The 21,494-nt window shown below is 33.1% G+C and overlaps 1 protein-coding gene across 4 annotated transcripts in view; it reads right to left on the reverse strand.

Moving 5' to 3' along the window:
* vmp1 (vacuole membrane protein 1) overlaps positions 1-21,494 on the reverse strand; it is a 67,389-nt gene that overhangs the window by 34,123 nt on the left and 11,772 nt on the right. For all 4 annotated transcript variants that reach the window (XM_061925907.2, XM_061925906.2, XM_061925908.2 and 1 more), the window contains exons 6-7: positions 13,674-13,841; positions 13,376-13,507 (exon numbers count right to left, since the gene is read on the reverse strand). In XM_061925907.2, coding sequence (XP_061781891.1) covers positions 13,376-13,507; positions 13,674-13,841 — 300 coding nt within the window. The remainder of the gene's footprint in view (positions 1-13,375; positions 13,508-13,673; positions 13,842-21,494) is intronic.

The following is a 21,494-nucleotide window of genomic DNA, read 5'->3' on the forward strand; positions in this document are numbered from 1 at the left end:
AATATTCTTTTTTTTTTTTTATTTAGGTGAAAATATTGCATACTTTGTGTTTATGCCATAAAAAACAAGTGTTTTAGGGGGGAAAGGGCATAAAACGCAAACAAAAAAAACTATGGAAATATTTTTAGATATTGCCATGAATATTTCAACAGTGTTAAAAGTAAAACATATAAAAAATGATGTATGACTTATATTTAACACTTTGATGAGTGGAGCTTGTTGGATCCCAGATCCCCAAGACCTTTTTTTCTTCAACTGCCATTGTTCAAAATATAATAATGAATCAAAAGCAATGTTGTTATGAATTATTGACCAAATTAAGGCTCCAATTACTTCACATCAAATATTCAATTTTTTAACAATTTTTAGGCGAAAATATTGCATATTTTGTGTTTATGTCATAAAAACAAGTGTTTTTTGGGGGGGAAAAGGGCATAAAACGCACACAAAAAAAACTTTCCGGAAATATTTGTAGATATTGCCATGAATATTTCTACATATTTAGGTGTTAAAAGTAAAACATATTAAAAATGATGTATGACTTATATTTAACACTTTTATGAGTGGGGGCCTTTTGGATCCCAGATCCCCAAGACCTTGAGTCTGATTTTTATTTCTTCAATTGCCATTGTTCAAAATATAATAGTGTAACAAAAGCAAAGTTATGAATTATTGACATATTTAAAGCTCCAATAACTTCACATTAAATATTAAATTTTGTAAAAAAATGTAGGCGAAAATATTGCATATTTTGTGTTTATGCCATAAAAAACAAGTGTTTTTAGGGGGGAAAAGGGCATAAAACGCACACAAAAAAAACTATGGAAATATTTTTAGATATTGCCATGAATATTTCAACATATTTAAGTGTTAAAAGTAAAACATAAAAAATGATGTATGACTTATATTTAACACTTTGATGAGTGGAGCTTGTTGGATCCCAGATCCCCAAGACCTTTTTTTCTTCAACTGCCATTGTTCAAAATATAATAATGAATCAAAAGCAATGTTGTTATGAATTGTTGACCAAATTAAGGCTCCAATTACTTCACATCAAATATTCAATTTTTTAACAATTTTTAGGCGAAAATATTGCATATTTTGTGTTTATGTCATAAAAACAAGTGTTTTTTTTGGGGGGAAAAGGGCATAAAACGCACACAAAAAAAACTTTCCGGAAATATTTGTAGATATTGCCATGAATATTTCTACATATTTAGGTGTTAAAAGTAAAAAATATAAAAAATGATGTATGACTTATATTTAACACTTTTATGAGTGGGGGCCTTTTGGATCCCAGATCCCCAAGACCTTGAGTCTCATTTTTATTTCTTCAATTGCCATTGTTCAAAATATAATAGTGTAACAAAAGCAATGTTATGAATTATTGATATATTTAAGGGTCCAATTACTTCACATCAAATATTCTTTTTTTTGTTTTTAATTTAGGTGAAAATATTGCATACTTTGTGTTTATGCCATAAAAAACAAGTGTTTTTAGGGGGGAAAAGGGCATAAAACGCACACAAAAAAAACTATGGAAATATTTGTAGATATTGCCATGAATATTTCAACATATTCAAGTGTTAAAAGTAAAACATGTAAAAAAAAATGATGTATGACTTATATTTAAGACTTTGATGAGTGGAGCTTGTTGGATCCCAGATCCCCAAGACCTTTTTTTCTTCAACTGCCATTGTTCAAAATATAATAATGAATCAAAAGCAATGTTGTTATGAATTATTGACCAAATTAAGGCTCCAATTACTTCACATCAAATATTCAATTTTTCCACAATTTTTAGGCGAAAATATTGCATATTTTGTGTTTATGTCATAAAAACAAGTGTTTTTTGGGGGGAAAAGGACATAAAACGCACACAAAAAAAACTTTCCGGAAATATTTGTAGATATTGCCATGAATATTTCTACATATTTAGGTGTTAAAAGTAAAACATATTAAAAATGATGTATGACTTATATTTAACACTTTTATGAGTGGGGGCCTTTTGGATCCCAGATCCCCAAGACCTTGAGTCTGATTTTTATTTCTTCAATTGCCATTGTTCAAAATATAATAGTGTAACAAAAGCAATGTTATGAATTATTGATATATTTAAGGGTCCAATTACTTCACATCAAATATTCCATTTTTTAACAATTTTTAGGCGAAAATATTGCATACTTTGTGTTTATGCCATAAAAAACAAGTGTTTTTAGGGGGGAAAAGGGCATAAAACGCACACACAAAAAAACTATGGAAATATTTTTAGATATTGCCATGAATATTTCTACTTATTTAGGTGTTAAAAGTAAAACATATAAAAAAATGATGTATGACTTATATATAACACTTTTGGATCCCAGATCCCCAAGACCTTTTTTTCTTCAACTGCCATTGTTCAAAAAATAATGAATCAAAGGCAATGTTGTTATGAATTATTGACCAAATTAAGGCTCCAATTACTTCACATCAAATATTCAATTTTTTAACTATTTTTAGGCGAAAATATTGCATATTTTATGTTTATGTCATAAAAACAAGTGTTTTTTTGGGGGGGAAAGGGCATAAAACGCACACAAAAAAAACTTTCTGGAAATATTTGTAGATATTGCCATGAATATTTCTACATATTTAGGTGTTAAAAGTAAAACATATTAAAAATGATGTATGACTTATATTTAACACTTTTATGAGTGGGGGCCTTTTGGATCCCAGATCCCCAAGACCTTGAGTCTCATTTTTATTTCTTCAATTGCCATTGTTCAAAATATAATAGTGTAACAAAAGCAATGTTATGAATTATTGACATATTTAAGGGTCCAATTACTTCACATCACATTTTTTTTTTTTTAATTTAGGTGAAAATATTGCATACTTTGTGTTTATGCCATAAAAAACAAGTGTTTTTAGGGGGAAAAGGGCATAAAACGCACACAAAAAAAACTATGGAAATATTTTTAGATATTGCCATGAATATTTCAACATATTTAAGTGTTAAAAGTAAAACATATAAAAAATGATGTAAGACTTATATTTAACACTTTGATGAGTGGAGCTTGTTGGATCCCAGATCCCCAAGACCTTTTTTTCTTCAACTGCCATTGTTCAAAATATAATAATGAATCAAAAGCAATGTTGTTATGAATTATTGACCAAATTAAGGCTCCAATTACTTCACGTCAAATATTCAATTTTTTAACAATTTTTAGGTGAAAATATTGCATATTTTGTGTTTATGCCATAAAAACAAGTGTTTTTTGGGGGGAAAAGGGCATAAAACGCACACAAAAAAAACTTTCTGGAAATATTTGTAGATATTGCCATGAATATTTCTACTTATTTAGGTGTTAAAAGTAAAACATATTAAAAATGATGTATGACTTATATTTAACACTTTTATGAGTGGGGGCCTTTTGGATCCCAGATCCCCAAGACCTTGAGTCTGATTTTTATTTCTTCAATTGCCATTGTTCAAAATATAATAGTGTAACAAAAGCAAAGTTATGAATTATTGACATATTTAAAGCTCCAATAACTTCACATTAAATATTAAATTTTGTAAAAAAATGTAGGCGAAAATATTGCATATTTTGTGTTTATGCCATAAAAAACAAGTGTTTTTAGGGGGGAAAAGGGCATAAAACGCACACAAAAAAAACTATGGAAATATTTTTAGATATTGCCATGAATATTTCAACATATTTAAGTGTTAAAAGTAAAACATAAAAAATGATGTATGACTTATATTTAACACTTTGATGAGTGGAGCTTGTTGGATCCCAGATCCCCAAGACCTTTTTTTCTTCAACTGCCATTGTTCAAAATATAATAATGAATCAAAAGCAATGTTGTTATGAATTGTTGACCAAATTAAGGCTCCAATTACTTCACATCAAATATTCAATTTTTTAACAATTTTTAGGCGAAAATATTGCATATTTTGTGTTTATGTCATAAAAACAAGTGTTTTTTTTGGGGGGAAAAGGGCATAAAACGCACACAAAAAAAACTTTCCGGAAATATTTGTAGATATTGCCATGAATATTTCTACATATTTAGGTGTTAAAAGTAAAAAATATAAAAAATGATGTATGACTTATATTTAACACTTTTATGAGTGGGGGCCTTTTGGATCCCAGATCCCCAAGACCTTGAGTCTCATTTTTATTTCTTCAATTGCCATTGTTCAAAATATAATAGTGTAACAAAAGCAATGTTATGAATTATTGATATATTTAAGGGTCCAATTACTTCACATCAAATATTCTTTTTTTTGTTTTTAATTTAGGTGAAAATATTGCATACTTTGTGTTTATGCCATAAAAAACAAGTGTTTTTAGGGGGGAAAAGGGCATAAAACGCACACAAAAAAAACTATGGAAATATTTGTAGATATTGCCATGAATATTTCAACATATTCAAGTGTTAAAAGTAAAACATGTAAAAAAAAATGATGTATGACTTATATTTAAGACTTTGATGAGTGGAGCTTGTTGGATCCCAGATCCCCAAGACCTTTTTTTCTTCAACTGCCATTGTTCAAAATATAATAATGAATCAAAAGCAATGTTGTTATGAATTATTGACCAAATTAAGGCTCCAATTACTTCACATCAAATATTCAATTTTTCCACAATTTTTAGGCGAAAATATTGCATATTTTGTGTTTATGTCATAAAAACAAGTGTTTTTTGGGGGGAAAAGGACATAAAACGCACACAAAAAAAACTTTCCGGAAATATTTGTAGATATTGCCATGAATATTTCTACATATTTAGGTGTTAAAAGTAAAACATATTAAAAATGATGTATGACTTATATTTAACACTTTTATGAGTGGGGGCCTTTTGGATCCCAGATCCCCAAGACCTTGAGTCTGATTTTTATTTCTTCAATTGCCATTGTTCAAAATATAATAGTGTAACAAAAGCAATGTTATGAATTATTGATATATTTAAGGGTCCAATTACTTCACATCAAATATTCCATTTTTTAACAATTTTTAGGCGAAAATATTGCATACTTTGTGTTTATGCCATAAAAAACAAGTGTTTTTAGGGGGGAAAAGGGCATAAAACGCACACACAAAAAAACTATGGAAATATTTTTAGATATTGCCATGAATATTTCTACTTATTTAGGTGTTAAAAGTAAAAAATATAAAAAAATGATGTATGACTTATATATAACACTTTTGGATCCCAGATCCCCAAGACCTTTTTTTCTTCAACTGCCATTGTTCAAAAAATAATGAATCAAAGGCAATGTTGTTATGAATTATTGACCAAATTAAGGCTCCAATTACTTCACATCAAATATTCAATTTTTTAACTATTTTTAGGCGAAAATATTGCATATTTTATGTTTATGTCATAAAAACAAGTGTTTTTTTGGGGGGGAAAGGGCATAAAACGCACACAAAAAAAACTTTCTGGAAATATTTGTAGATATTGCCATGAATATTTCTACATGTTTAGGTGTTAAAAGTAAAACATATTAAAAATGATGTATGACTTATATTTAACACTTTTATGAGTGGGGGCCTTTTGGATCCCAGATCCCCAAGACCTTGAGTCTGATTTTTATTTCTTCAATTGCCATTGTTCAAAATATAATAGTGTAACAAAAGCAATGTTATGAATTATTGATATATTTAAGGGTCCAATTACTTCACATCACATTTTTTTTTTTTTAATTTAGGTGAAAATATTGCATACTTTGTGTTTATGCCATAAAAAACAAGTGTTTTTAGGGGGAAAAGGGCATAAAACGCACACAAAAAAAACTATGGAAATATTTTTAGATATTGCCATGAATATTTCAACATATTTAAGTGTTAAAAGTAAAACATATAAAAAATGATGTAAGACTTATATTTAACACTTTGATGAGTGGAGCTTGTTGGATCCCAGATCCCCAAGACCTTTTTTTCTTCAACTGCCATTGTTCAAAATATAATAATGAATCAAAAGCAATGTTGTTATGAATTATTGACCAAATTAAGGCTCCAATTACTTCACGTCAAATATTCAATTTTTTAACAATTTTTAGGTGAAAATATTGCATATTTTGTGTTTATGCCATAAAAACAAGTGTTTTTTTGGGGGGAAAAGGGCATAAAACGCACACAAAAAAAACTTTCTGGAAATATTTGTAGATATTGCCATGAATATTTCTACTTATTTAGGTGTTAAAAGTAAAACATATTAAAAATGATGTATGACTTATATTTAACACTTTTATGAGTGGGGGCCTTTTGGATCCCAGATCCCCAAGACCTTGAGTCTGATTTTTATTTCTTCAATTGCCATTGTTCAAAATATAATAGTGTAACAAAAGCAAAGTTATGAATTATTGACATATTTAAAGCTCCAATAACTTCACATTAAATATTAAATTTTGTAAAAAAATGTAGGCGAAAATATTGCATATTTTGTGTTTATGCCATAAAAAACAAGTGTTTTTAGGGGGGAAAAGGGCATAAAACGCACACAAAAAAAACTATGGAAATATTTTTAGATATTGCCATGAATATTTCAACATATTTAAGTGTTAAAAGTAAAACATAAAAAATGATGTATGACTTATATTTAACACTTTGATGAGTGGAGCTTGTTGGATCCCAGATCCCCAAGACCTTTTTTTCTTCAACTGCCATTGTTCAAAATATAATAATGAATCAAAAGCAATGTTGTTATGAATTGTTGACCAAATTAAGGCTCCAATTACTTCACATCAAATATTCAATTTTTTAACAATTTTTAGGCGAAAATATTGCATATTTTGTGTTTATGTCATAAAAACAAGTGTTTTTTTTGGGGGGAAAAGGGCATAAAACGCACACAAAAAAAACTTTCCGGAAATATTTGTAGATATTGCCATGAATATTTCTACATATTTAGGTGTTAAAAGTAAAAAATATAAAAAATGATGTATGACTTATATTTAACACTTTTATGAGTGGGGGCCTTTTGGATCCCAGATCCCCAAGACCTTGAGTCTCATTTTTATTTCTTCAATTGCCATTGTTCAAAATATAATAGTGTAACAAAAGCAATGTTATGAATTATTGATATATTTAAGGGTCCAATTACTTCACATCAAATATTCTTTTTTTTTTTTTTTTTTAGGTGAAAATATTGCATACTTTGTGTTTATGCCATAAAAAACAAGTGTTTTTAGGGGGGAAAGGGCATAAAACGCACACAAAAAAAACTATGGAAATATTTTTAGATATTGCCATGAATATTTCAACAGTGTTAAAAGTAAAACATATAAAAAATGATGTATGACTTATATTTAACACTTTGATGAGTGGAGCTTGTTGGATCCCAGATCCCCAAGACCTTTTTTTCTTCAACTGCCATTGTTCAAAATATAATAATGAATCAAAAGCTATGTTGTTATGAATTATTGACCAAATTAAGGCTCCAATTACTTCACGTCAAATATTAAATTTTTTAACAATTTTTAGGTGAAAATATTGCATATTTTGTGTTTATGTCATAAAAACAAGTGTTTTTTAAGGGGAAAAGGGCATAAAACGCACACAAAAAAAACTTTACGGAAATATTTGTAGATATTGCCATGAATATTTCTACATGTTTAGGTGTTAAAAGTAAAAAATATAAAAAATTATGTATGACTTATATTTAACACTTTTATGAGTGGGGGCCTTTTGGATCCCAGATCCCCAAGACCTTGAGTCTCATTTTTATTTCTTCAATTGCCATTGTTCAAAATATAATAGTGTAACAAAAGCAATGTTATGAATTATTGATATATTTAAGGGTCCAATTACTTCACATCAAATATTCTTTCTTTTTTTTTTTTAAATTTAGGCGAAAATATTGCATACTTTGTGTTTATGCCATAAAAAACAAGTGTTTTTAGGGGGGAAAAGGGCATAAAACGCACACAAAAAAAACTATGGAAATATTTGTAGATATTGCCATGAATATTTCAACATATTTAAGTGTTAAAAGTAAAACATAAAAAAATGATGTATGACTTATATTTAACACTTTGATGAGTGGAGCTTGTTCAAAATATAATAATGAATCAAAAGCAATGTTGTTATGAATTATTGACCAAATTAAGGCTCCAATTACTTCACATCAAATATTCAATTTTTTAACAATTTTTAGGCGAAAATATTGCATATTTTGTGTTTATGCCATAAAAACAAGTGTTTTTTGGGGGGAAAAGGGCATAAAACGCACACAAAAAAAACCTTCCGGAAATATTTGTAGATATTGCCATGAATATTTCTACATATTTAGGTGTTAAAGTAAAACATATTAAAAATGATGTATGACTTATATTTAACACTTTTATGAGTGGGGGCCTTTTGGATCCCAGATCCCCAAGACCTTGAGTCTCATTTTTATTTCTTCAATTGCCATTGTTCAAAATATAATAGTGTAACAAAAGCAATGTTATGAATTATTGATATATTTAAGGGTCCAATTACTTCACATCAAATATTCTTTTTTTTTTTTTTTTTAATTTAGGTGAAAATATTGCATACTTTGTGTTTATGCCATAAAAAACAAGTGTTTTTAGGGGGGAAAAGGGCATAAAACGCACACAAAAAAACTATGGAAATATTTTTAGATATTGCCATGAATATTTCAACATATTTAAGTGTTAAAAGTAAAACATATAAAAAATGATGTATGACTTATATTTAACACTTTGATGAGTGGAGCTTGTTGGATCCCAGATCCCCAAGACCTTTTTTTCTTCAACTGCCATTGTTCAAAATATAATAATGAATCAAAAGCAATGTTGTTATGAATTATTGACCAAATTAAGGCTCCAATTACTTCACATCAAATATTCAATTTTTTAACAATTTTTAGGCGAAAATATTGCATATTTTGTCATAAAAACAAGTGTTTTTTTGGGGGGAAAAGGGCATAAAACGCAAAATATAAAAATTGAAAATCAAATCGCCATTTTGGAGAGAAAAATCGCAATGACATACCTGCCAACTTTTGAAATCAGAAAAACCTAGTAGCCAGGGCCCAGGGGCCGCAGGCCCCGGTGGGGGGTTCAGGGCTTCGCCCCCCGTCGCAAAATGATTATTAGCATTCAGACAGGTTAAAATGTTGCTAAAACCATCACTTTTCTATCAGTCACAGTGACTTTTCAAAACAAAAATATTACAGCAAAAATCATATGGGTTGATTGACATGTTTATTCTGTAAGCTAACTTCAATAGTTTGAAATTATTTTGACAGTTAATGCCAGTTATCCTGTCAACCTTTCACAAGACTTCAATTTGTTCATTGAAAGTATAAACACTTTTTACAGTAAACAAATGGTAAAACAGTACTAAACAATTCCATTAAAAATAAAATTGGTGTCATTATTAACTTTCTGTCCAAGCTTGTATAATCTACTGCCTTGTTCAATTGTAAAAAATATTCTGTGCCTAAAATTCACATTTCTATCACAATTATCATACTGTAAACATGGTAAGCTAACTTCATTAAAATTAATAGTCCTGTCAATAGCATGGAATTACAATTCAAATGTAGTTTTTTTGTAAGCCTTTCAAAAGAATTCAAAATATGAAAAATTAATGAAAATTAATTGAAGCCATCAGACACTTGAAAAGTGGCACATCACATCTCTAATGTAATCATTTGAACTTTTCAACAGAAATAGCACTGCAAAAATATTAAGGACATACTTCTGTATTTTGGTAGTTATTCTGTCAACATTTAACAAGATTTCTTCAACTTGGACTTGAAAGCATAAATAGTATAAACACTTTTAACAGTATAACAGTACTAAACAATTCCAATAGATAACATTGGTGTCATTACCTTTTTGTGGCTAAAATCCAAATTTATTCTATCAGATTGATCATACTGCAAAAATGATATGGTAACTTTATGATAAGTTTACTTGAAGTGGCATAAAACACTGAAAGTGATTGTTCCTATAACCCCTTTGTTTTAAATGTTGTATGCCACTTCAAGTTGTCAAAGACGTGCTGTGAAATACAGCCGACAGGATTGCGCACCAAACACGAAGCAAGGCCAAAGCGCATGCATGGTGCAGGAGAACAAAGGACTTCTTTCATTTAAGGTTTGTGATAAACCATCAAACTCATTCGTTAAAAGGACTCTATAGTAATATAAAGTGAGTTTTTCTGGACATTATCATGCAAGAAAAGTTTATTTTTGGGACCGCGATCACCGCGTAAGGATTTTTAAAGGTTGCATTACAAACATTTAACTGTCCCATGTGATCAGCCAGTGCGATTGGAAGTCCATGCTCAATTATTGCCTCCGTAAATAAAACTTCGGCATTTATCACATCCAAAGAATCTGTTTGGGCGACGAAAAACGTTGAAAGTTTTCCACTTGTATCGCTAGCAACGGCATTAGACTTGTGTTTTTTTGTCCCAACGTGGTCTTTTACATCGCTAATTCCTCCGTGTCCGATCGAAAAATCTTGTCTGCACAAGGTGCAATTCGCGTAGTTTTCACCCTTTTTTTTTTTTAATTAATGAAAAACCGTATTTTTTATTACTGCAACCGTAACCCGGAATAGGTTGATGAAAACCGTACTAATTACGGGAAAACCGGAGTAGTTGGCAGGTATGCAATGAGGTTTTTCAGGTAGAATTCGACCAAACAAAACCAGTTTTCTTTTAAGTAGGAAAGAAATGTATCAGAGATGTTTATCTATTTTGTGGAGGAATGTAGTTAATCACATAACTGACTCCCAATGTTAAAAAAGTATTGATTTTGAATCGATTCTGAATAAAATCTTTACCCAACAAGAATGGAATAGTGTGGTGCCCAAAGACTTACAACCCTATTGTATACTAATGTTGATTGACAGTCTGTTAGAGTGTCCGCCCTGAGATGGGCAGGTCGTGAGTTCAAACCCCAGCCGAGTCATACCAAAGACTATAAAAATGGGAGCCATTACCTCCCTGCTTGGCACTCAGCATCAAAGCTTGGAATTGGGGGTTAAATCACCAAAAATTATTCCTGAGCGCAGCCACCGCTGCTGCTCACTGCTCCCCTCGCCTCCCAGGGGGTGATCAAGGGTGATGGGTCAAAAGCAGAGAATAATTCCACCACACCTAGTGTGTGTGTGTGTGACAATCATTGCTACTTTAACTTTAACTTAAAAGTAGCATGTCTTCCTTCACTCCTTATTTTGGCAGTTTTATGCATTTTTACCAATCAATCAATCAAAGTTGACTTATATAGCCCTAAACCACCAGTGTCTCAAAGGGCTGCACAAGCCACAACGACATCCTGGGCTCAGATCTCACATCAGGGCAAGAAAAAACTCAACCCAATGGGATGACAATGAGAAACCTTTTATGTATAAAATATCCATCCATCCATCCATTTTCTACCGCTTGTCCCTTTTTGGGTCTAAATCAAATTGCAATTTTGGAGAGAAAAATGGCAATGAGTTTTGCGGCCTTGAGTGAGCTCATAGACAGAAATCCCAATTCCATGTTTCTTAAAAGTGTAACAAAAGAAGAAATAATCAAAATTGTAAAAAATTGTAAATCCAAGACCTCAACCGACTGTCATGGAATAGATATGGTAACCATAAAAAAGGTTATACAAGACATTTCAGAACCTCTGACATATATCACCAATGTATCATTTTTAACCGGTAAATTCCCTGATATAATGAAAATTGCAAAAGTCGTACCAATTTATAAGAATGGAGACGTACACCAGTTTACTAACTACACACCAGTTTCATTACTTCCACAATTCTCCAAAATCTTGGAGAAATTATTCAATAGTCGATTAGATTTATTTATTAACAAAAGTGGGACGCTTGTGGAGAACCAATATGGATTCCGAGCAAATATCTCAACATCAATAGCACTAACCAAAATAACAGAGGAAATGAGCAATGCAATAGATGGTAAAGAATGTGCGGCCGCAGTATTCATGGACTTAACAAAAGCATTTGACACAATTAATCATGATATTTTAATACGAAAATTAGAACGATATGGCATCAGAGGTTTGGTATTGAATTGGGTAAGAAGTTATTTAACCAACAGGAAGCAATATGTAAAGATGGGTGAAAATATGTCAACACGGCTAGATATATCCTGTGGTGTACCCCAGGGGTCAATACTGGGACCAAGATTGTTCAATCTTTATATAAACGACATTTGTAAGGTTACGAAGGACTTAAAGTTGGTTTTATTTGCAGACGACACAACTGCTTTCTGTTCAGGAGAGAGCACACAGAAGATAATACAAATAATAACAAATTAAAAAGATGCTTTGACAAAAACAGACTATCTTTGAATCTCAGTAAAACTAAAATAATGCTATTTGGTAATAGTAGAAAAGAGCATCATACACAAATACAAATAGACGAAGTAGACATAGAAAGGGTAAAAGAAACTAGATTATTAATAGATGATCAAATGAACTGGAAATCTCATATACAAAACATACAACATAAGGTGGCAAAAAACATTTCAATAATGAATAAAGCAAAATATGTCCTGGGCCAAAAATCACTACATATTCTCTACTGCTCGCTAGTGTTACCATATCTGAGTTATTGTGCAGAAATATGGGGAAATAACTACAAATGTGCGCTACATTCGCTAACCGTGTTACAAAAAAGATCAGTTAGAATAATACATAATGTTGGATATAGAGAACACACAAACCCTTTATTTATTAAGTCAGAAATATTAAAGTTTGGTGATTTGGTAAAATTGCAAAGAGCTAAAATGATGTACAAAGCAAACTATAACCTGCTACCAAAGAATGTACAACAATTCTTCTCAACTAAAGAGGAGAAATATAACCTTAGAGGAAAAAATAATTTAAAACATTTATATGCACGTACAACACTTAGAACTTTTAGCATATCAGTATGTGGAATTAAATGATGGAATGGATGAAGTAAAGAAGTTAAAAATTGTACTGATATGATCCAGTTTAAGAGGTTGTTCAAAATAATAGTGCTTACAGAGTACAAAGAAGAAGAATTATGAGAAATACTTTCAACCTTATTGAAAATAAGATATTCTTCATCTCAGTATGTTAATAATGACTGAATTAATTAATTAATTACATATTACAAAACTGTTGTATACTAATTCATAGATGTTATTTTATTATATAAAAAGGTCAGTAAATGATTCTATATATTTGTAAACGCTTGAAGTGAGAAAGGGGTAGGATTAAATAAGCTTTGCTTCTTCCTACTCCTTTTCGGGCATGATGTAAAATGAAATGATATGAAATTGTGTGATGTATTATGATGTAAGTGTGTTCATGTTCCAAATAAACTAAAGAAAGAAGGAAAAGGTTTTTTCCTCCAAATGTGTGTGTGTTAGTCGGACCTGTGCGCTCTGGGCTTGCTCCAGCATCTCCTCGAACTCCTCGTAGTCTTCATCCTCAGGATCGGCCCCTGACTGCCGTGCTGCCCTGGCCATGAAGTACGGAGGCAACTCTCCGATGGCGGTGCCCGCACCCTGAAACACACACACACACACTTCTGGGAATTCTGAGCAAAGGTAAAGGCAAAGCTTTTAGGGGAGCGAGCACTTGAGAAGGTGAGCTGTGTTTCCACTGAAAGCTGCCACTAATTGCCTGCTGTTTGTCTTCTTGCTGGACCAAATAAGAAGAAACTGCACTCACCCACATGCAGGCCTCCAGGCGGACCTTCGACATGATGGAGAAGAGCGAGACGCTGCCCTCCTCCCCGCCAAGTAGCGGACACACAATCTGGTCTGGGTAGGGAGGTTCTGGGAAATCTGTGGAGCTGCACTCGTACGCTGCCAGTGTGACAGACGCTATGTGAGGACCCTGGGAGGACAAGATCATCATATCAGCAGCACTAGATACATAGATAGTTGGCATGTGCACCAAACTAAGCTTTTCTTCCCGTCACTCAAACTGGACAGATTCAGATGCAGCGCCAGAGACCCTCAAAAAAAGCGTCTCAAGTTGTACAAGTTAGGCAAACAGAAAGTAGGAGTTACGGTGAATCAAAAGTAATGTTGCTACGAATTATTGACCTATTTAAATTTTCTGGCAAAAATATTGCATATTTTGTGTTTATGCTATAAGAAACAAACGTTTTCTTTGGAATAAAAATGAATAAAACATAAAAAAACAACTATATTATGGAAACATTTTTAGATACTGTCATAAATATTCATAGATATGTACGTGTTAAAAGTATATATATATATATATATATATATATATATATATATATATATATATATATATATGTATGTGTGGGAAACAAATCACAAGACTATTTCATCTCTACAGGCCTGTTTCATGAGGGGTTCCCTCAATCATCAGGAGATGATTGAGGGAACCCCTCATGAAACAGGCCTGTAGAGATGAAATAGTCTTGTGATTTTTTTCCCACACATACATATATTGCGCTCTACTACGGTATCGAGCACTATTTTTTGGATAACCTTATTAAGACATATATATATATATACACACATACATACACACACACACACACACACACACACACACACACACACACACACACACACACAAGTTAGGGAAGCCCTAGGGGTTAAGAAAAATGTATATATTGTAATTGATTTTGAAAATGAAAAATAACACAATGCCCCCCACAAGCTTTTAATTTTTTCCAAAGTCAACCTCTTGATCAACTTCAGGTCTATCTGTTGCAATAAAGTGAAAACATTTTTTTTTTAACGTTTAATGTGTTTTTTTGTCAAAGACAACCCTATTTTTATGGCCAAAATATGCATTATTTTCCTCAAATACAATTTCAAAGTGTAATATTTAATGTGAAGTAATTGGAGCATTAAATAGGTCAACAATTCGTAACAACATTGATTTTATTTCATTCTTATTTTTTGAGCAATGACATTGGTTTTATTTTTTTAAATCCCCCACTAAAATTTTTGGGGGATCTAAAAAGGTCCCTGTTGAAAAAAAAAGTAATACTTTTTTTTTCTTTTTCACATCCAACACTTAAGTCTCTTAGAGCAGTGGTCCCCAACCACCGGGCCGTGGACCGGTACCGGGCCGCAGACCGATTGGTACCAGGCCGTTCAAGAAAAAAAATAAAATTTAAAAAATTTTAAAAAATTAAAAAAATTGTATTAAATCAACATAAAAACACAATATATACACTAAATATCAATGTATATCAATACAGTCTGCAGGGATACAGTCCGTAAGTAAACATGATTGTATTTCTTTATTTAAACTCCCCCCCCCCTACCCCCCCGGTCCGCGGGACAAATTTTCAAGCGTTGACCGGTCCGCAGCTACAAAAAGGTTGGGGACCACTGTCTTAGAGCTCTATCCGTCAAGTATAATTTATTTTTGTTTCATGCCCTTTTTTTTTACATGGCAAAAACACAAAATATGCAATATTTTCCTCCAAAAATGTACAAAGTGGAATATTTAATGTGAAGTAATTGGAGCATTAAATGTTTCAATAATTCATAACAACATTGATTTTAATTCATTATTTTTTTAATCTGCATGGCAGCTTTGTCTTATTAGAGTCCACATTTTTCTCGCTACATTTCCCCTGCTTGCTCTTTTATTCCACTTGTGTTTTATTTTATTTTTTTAATAGTATTTTTAGAATCTGCCGCTGGCTGTTAAAAAATTAGCTGAGGGCCAAAAATTTGGACTTCACATTCTGTTCAAAGTGTTCAAACTCTCACTAAAATGTGGACTTTTGTCGAGGCTGGAACCCACTATTAATATTTACATTGTTTCTTACGGAGACATTCGCTTCACTGTACAAACTTTTCCACTTGCAAACCCTGTTTACGAAATTGGTAAATTGGTAAATACAGGTTCCACTGTATCTTGTTCAGGCTGGTCAATAAGACTTACAGTTGGTACACATCACTCAGGATGATTACAGATGTTTGTTAAATTGTCGCGGTGTTACAATGGAATGTCTATTGAAAGCTACAGATAATAACAAAAAAAAATCTGCAAAAAAACCACCTGCACGCACTCACGTTCACACCTGTGCAAAATGAACAGTCCTCCCATTCAGACTGTGAGAAGGGCATTTGTCTTCCACACTTGTGCGGAAAGTAAGGGACTGACAGCGGCTGAGTCACAACAGTTGTACATGTCATCCGTAATGGTCGTATTGTTAGGCTTTGGCAGCTGGCCTCAATAAGCACACCTGGAGCTACGCCACAGAGACTCCTTTATACCTCCTACACCTGTACACTCTAACACATTATTCACAGCACAAAGACATCTTCTCACATGTGCTCTGCAACATCTGCTGGCAAGTCAGCACATTTTCAAGCTAAATATTTTCTCACAATAAGATCAGCGAGTCAAAAGCACCGTTAGCTATGGAGGCCATTGTGACTAAGGCTGAAACGACGCGTCGACGAAGTCGACGTCATCGGTTACGTAAATACGTCGACGACGTTTTTATGCTTCGACGCGTCGCATATTTACGTCACACTGCCGTCATGGCGGAGCGCAAAGCAGATGATGCGAGCGGTGCGAGCGAGGGAAAAAAAGCACGCCAAAAGTCGTCAAAAGTGTGGGAGTATTTCAATAAACAAATGTATATAATTCGGCATTATTTCGGCCAGTCGGCTTATAAAATCAGAGCCGATCAGTATACGTTCGCGCGCAGGTATAACGCGGCGCGCTCCTGTCTCATCTGCTGGTGCGCGAGCCCGGTAATTAGACCGCTGTGTCAAATCAAGGAGTACAAAAGACGCCAGCGCAGAGTGGAAAAAGGTTTAGTTCATTACAGATAACCAAGAGTTGTGCCAAAAGTATGTAAGATTTAATATTTCTCTTCGTGGGTGTGGCGCACCTGTTGCGCTGGTGAGATGGGAGGGGGGGTTGTGTGCATGTAGCGTGCTTAGTCTGGAGGCTAAATACACACAGTGTGTTATGTAACTGTTGTTTAGTGTTGATATTCTTTGCTTAGTTTGATAAATGTTGGAGCAGTTTGCTTCATCAGGAGGGTGAAGTCGCTCAATTTAAAGTGTTGGATTTAACTGTGTTGGTGAGGGCGTAGAAAAAGGGGCATTTTTCTACCAGTAGACAGCGTTTAAGATTGAGTGTTTCACTGCTAAATTAATAATATATTTATATTGAATATGGATTTTAAATATGTATCTAAATAGGTGGTTAATTGGTTAGGTATTTATGTATTTGCATATTGGGTTTTCTGTTGCATTTATCTATTGTGTTTCTGGTGTTAAATGTATCTTGGTACATTTATGTTGAGACAATTTATTTAAAATCTGTTTTAACTTAAAGGGAAAAGATGTGTCCATTTTCTTGCACTTGTTTAATGGTTAAGAGTTTGATAGCCTAATTAATAGTTGTAAATTATGGGATTGATGATTGATTTTTTACAGCATGTTAATCTTGTGGTGTTTTGTCCTTAGAGGTTTTTCACCTACTAAAGAAGCTAAAGGCTACTAAAGGCTACTAAAGACAGCTAATGACAGCTAAAGAAACTAAAGTCTATTAACACTGCTAAAGACTGCTAAAAAGACTAAAGAAGAAAAAAGAAGCTGTTTCTTGGTTGGAAAAACTGTTGCAAACTAAAGGAAAAAGTAACTACGGTCTGGTCTTTTGAGTGAAATCCAGAAGCCACATTCAGCATTGGTACATCCCTTCAAGTGTGGGATAAGCACAGCGAAAAAAGCAAAACACTTGACAGTTGTTGTCTGCACACTGTGTCGAGCGGAAATGGCCTATCATAGCAGCACAACGGCTATGAAGGAACATTTGAAAAGAAAACCATCAACTAGTCAATCGTCCGCGTGAGTATACGATGTCATCATTACACAAAATCATGAATGTGTCATTTGTATCTGCGTTGTAAATTCATAAACTAAAACACTGTTTCGCTCTGAGAGGCGCGTTTGGCGTGCCTGTTCAGTGTTTACAAAGACGCGCTCCTCTTTAACGCTAACGTTAATTAGTTGTGCAAATACCTTTTACTATGTACTATGTACAAACCAACAATTAACTTTCACTTTAATCATACTATCATTGTTGTGTTATTAAGCAAAATAAGCAATACTTTTACTTTTGTTGAAATGTTTACACTGTTACAGAATATTTCGTTTTGCACTTTTTTGTATTGGATGTTTATCTTTATTTTTGCACATTTTAAAGCAAAATAAGCAATACTTTTACTTTAGAAATGCTTATACTATTGCAGAATATTAAGATTTGCACTGGATGTTTACTTTTATATTTGCACATTAAAAAGCAAATAAGCTACTTTTAATTTTGTTAAATGTTAAAAGTTTTAAATGTTTACATTGTTACAGAATATTTTGTCATGTTGTTGTCAATGTTGACTGAGTGGCCATACTTTTTTTTTTTGTATATAAAAGTCATGCCTTTTGAAAAAACTGGCCAACATTTATTTTTTCATCTTCATTTTAAATAAAAAAAAATAATCGGTAAAAGGAAAAATAATCTATAGATTAATCGAAAAAAATAATCTATAGATTAACCGATTAATCGAAAAAAAAATAATCTATAGATTAATCGATAGAAAAATAATCGTTAGCTGCAGCCTTAGCCGTTACCAATTTTGGTTTTTACATTACTTCAATTAATGGCGGTAATACTAAGTGTCAGTTCCACCACAGTTATCATTATTAGCCATTATCATTAGATCCCTACTCAGAAAGTAACTTCCAAAAAAATAGTGTGTTATTTGACTGGAACATGGTGAGGATACAACTTTCAGGGACGGCGGTGTTGTTCCAGGAAATGTGGCAACAAGGTGGTTCTCAGAACTATCTTTCAAGAAACCTTTCCAGCTCCAAGCTGAGGAGCAGCAAGTTTCTGTGGAGTGGTGCAAATCATCAAAACACGGCCGCACTTAAAAGCGTGTCCACGTGGCCTCCCAGAGGGGCGGACACTTCCAAGGCCAAACAGATAGCAGAGTCTTAGTATTAGTAGCACAAGCTCTGCACGGTCACCAGCTGATAAAAACCTGTTTACAACAGACGAGTGAAATAATCCACATTTGAATGAATTTCTAATGGATCTGGCTAAATCCCAAAGGATGTTGACATAGAATTACAGGAAGTGGAATTCATTGCAATTAAGAGTAAGTCCTGAATTACCCTAAAATGTGTTTGAATGTAAGAAACAACACATATGTAACGTGAGGTTCTCTGCAATGACAATTTATAAAACACTTATGTAAGGAACAGAGGTGGGTAGAGTAGCCAGAAATTGTACTCAAGTAAGAGTACTGTTACTTTAGAGATTTATTACTCAAGTAAAAGTAAGGAGTAGTTACCCAAATATTTACTTGAGTAAAAGTAAAAAGTATGTTGTGAAAAAACTACTCAAGTACTGAGTAACTGATGAGTAACATACACACTCATATCATATATATATATATATATATATATATATATATATATATATATATATATATATATATATATATATATATATATATATATATATATATATATATATATATACACCGTATTTTCCGCACTATTAGCCGCACCTAAAAACCACAAATTTACTAAAAAGCTGACAGTGCGGCTTATAACCCGGTGCGCTTTATATATGGATTAATATTAAGATTCATTTTCATAAAGTTTCGGTCTCGCAACTACGGTAAACAGCCGCCATCTTTTTTCCCCGTAGAAGAGGAAGTGCTTCTTCTTCTACGCAAGCAACCGCCAAGGTAAGCACCCGCCTCCATAGAACAGGAAGCGCTTCTTCTTCTACTGTAAGCAACCACCCGCCCCCGTAGAAGAAGAAGAAGAAGAAGCGCGCGGATATTACGTTTCATTTCCTTTGTGTGTTTACATCTGTAAAGACCACAAAATGGCTCCTACTAAGCGACAGGTTTCCGGTTCATGAAAAGACGCAATCTCTCCATCCGCACACGGACTACTATTTCACAGCAACTGCCTAAAGACTTTCAAGAAAAGCTGGCTACTTTCCATGCATATTGTAAAAACAAGATAGCTGAAAAAAAGATCCGGCCAGAGAACATTATCAACATGGACGAGGTTCCACTGACTTTTGATATTCCTGTGAACCGCACTGTGGATACAACGGGAGCACGTACGGTGAATATTCGCACCACAGGGAATGAGAAGTCATCCTTCACTGTGGTTCTAGCTTGCCATGCTAATGGCCAGAAACTTCCACCCATGGTGATATTCAAAAGGAAGACCTTGCCAAAAGAGACCTTTCCAGCCGGCGTCATCATAAAAGCTAACTCGAAGGGATGGATGGATGAAGAAAAGATGAGCGAGTGGTTAAGGGAAGTTTACGCGAAGAGGCCGGGTGGCTTTTTTCACGCAGCTCCGTCCATGTTGATATACGACTCCATGCGCGCCCACATCACGCTGGTTTTTAATATATTATTAAAGTTTGACTGACCTATCTGACTGTTTTTTTGACATTCCTTTAGCGCAGTTAGATGCGGCTTAAAACACGGGGCGGCTTATAGGTGGACAAAGTTTTGAAATATGCCGTTCATTGAAGGCGCGGCGTATAACCCAGGGCGGCTTATGGTGCGGAAAATACGGTAGTTTTGGTGAATCAACTCACTGAATAATATCCATGTGATCTTTATAAGTTTAAGTACGGTACACATTCTGATGGTGGAGCCTAACTCTAAAGTGTTTGTGAGTTGTAGTTTGTAAATGAACACTGAAATTCAAGTATTTATTTTATTTATTTATATATATATATATATATATATATATATATATATATATATATATATATATATATATATATATATATATATATAGCTAGAATTCACTGAAAGTCAAGTATTTCTTATATATATATATATATATATCTTAACCACGCCCCCAACCACATCCCCCGCCCAACCCCCGACCACGCCCCCACCCCCCAAAATCGGAGGTCTCAAGGTTGGCAAGTATGCTACCAAGTCAGACCTCCACTGTTTCAATGCCCATTTCTCTGATGATGCAATTGTTGATGACTGAAGTGTTGATATCAACCAAACCCTCCTCATCCCACCCCCCGGATTGTAAATAATGTAAATAATTCAATGTATATACTCTAATGATTAACTTGTGTGATGACTGTATTATGATGATAGTATATATTTGTACAATGAATTGATTAACGTGGACCCCGACTTAAACAAGTGTAAAAACTTATTGGAGTGTTACCATTTAGTGGTCAATTGTATGGAATAATAATAATAAATGAATGTTTAAGACAGACACAGAGAATGTGTGCAACTTGTGGCCCACAGAGTAGAGCACACAGCTAACAAGAAGGAAGTCTTTGCTGGTGTTTCTTTCAATAATTACAATTATTTATTACTATTACTAGTTATAATTCATTAGAGTAGTAAAGTAAATTTGACCGAGTAGGTGCTTTTACTGCCATCTAGTGTCTACTTTCAAGTCTGTGTGCCATAAAACGAGTAAAACATCAATACAGTATTTGTTGAAATCCCGT

This window comes from Nerophis lumbriciformis, linkage group LG30 (assembly GCF_033978685.3).
Source record: "Nerophis lumbriciformis linkage group LG30, RoL_Nlum_v2.1, whole genome shotgun sequence".
NCBI classification, from domain to species: domain Eukaryota; kingdom Metazoa; phylum Chordata; class Actinopteri; order Syngnathiformes; family Syngnathidae; genus Nerophis; species Nerophis lumbriciformis.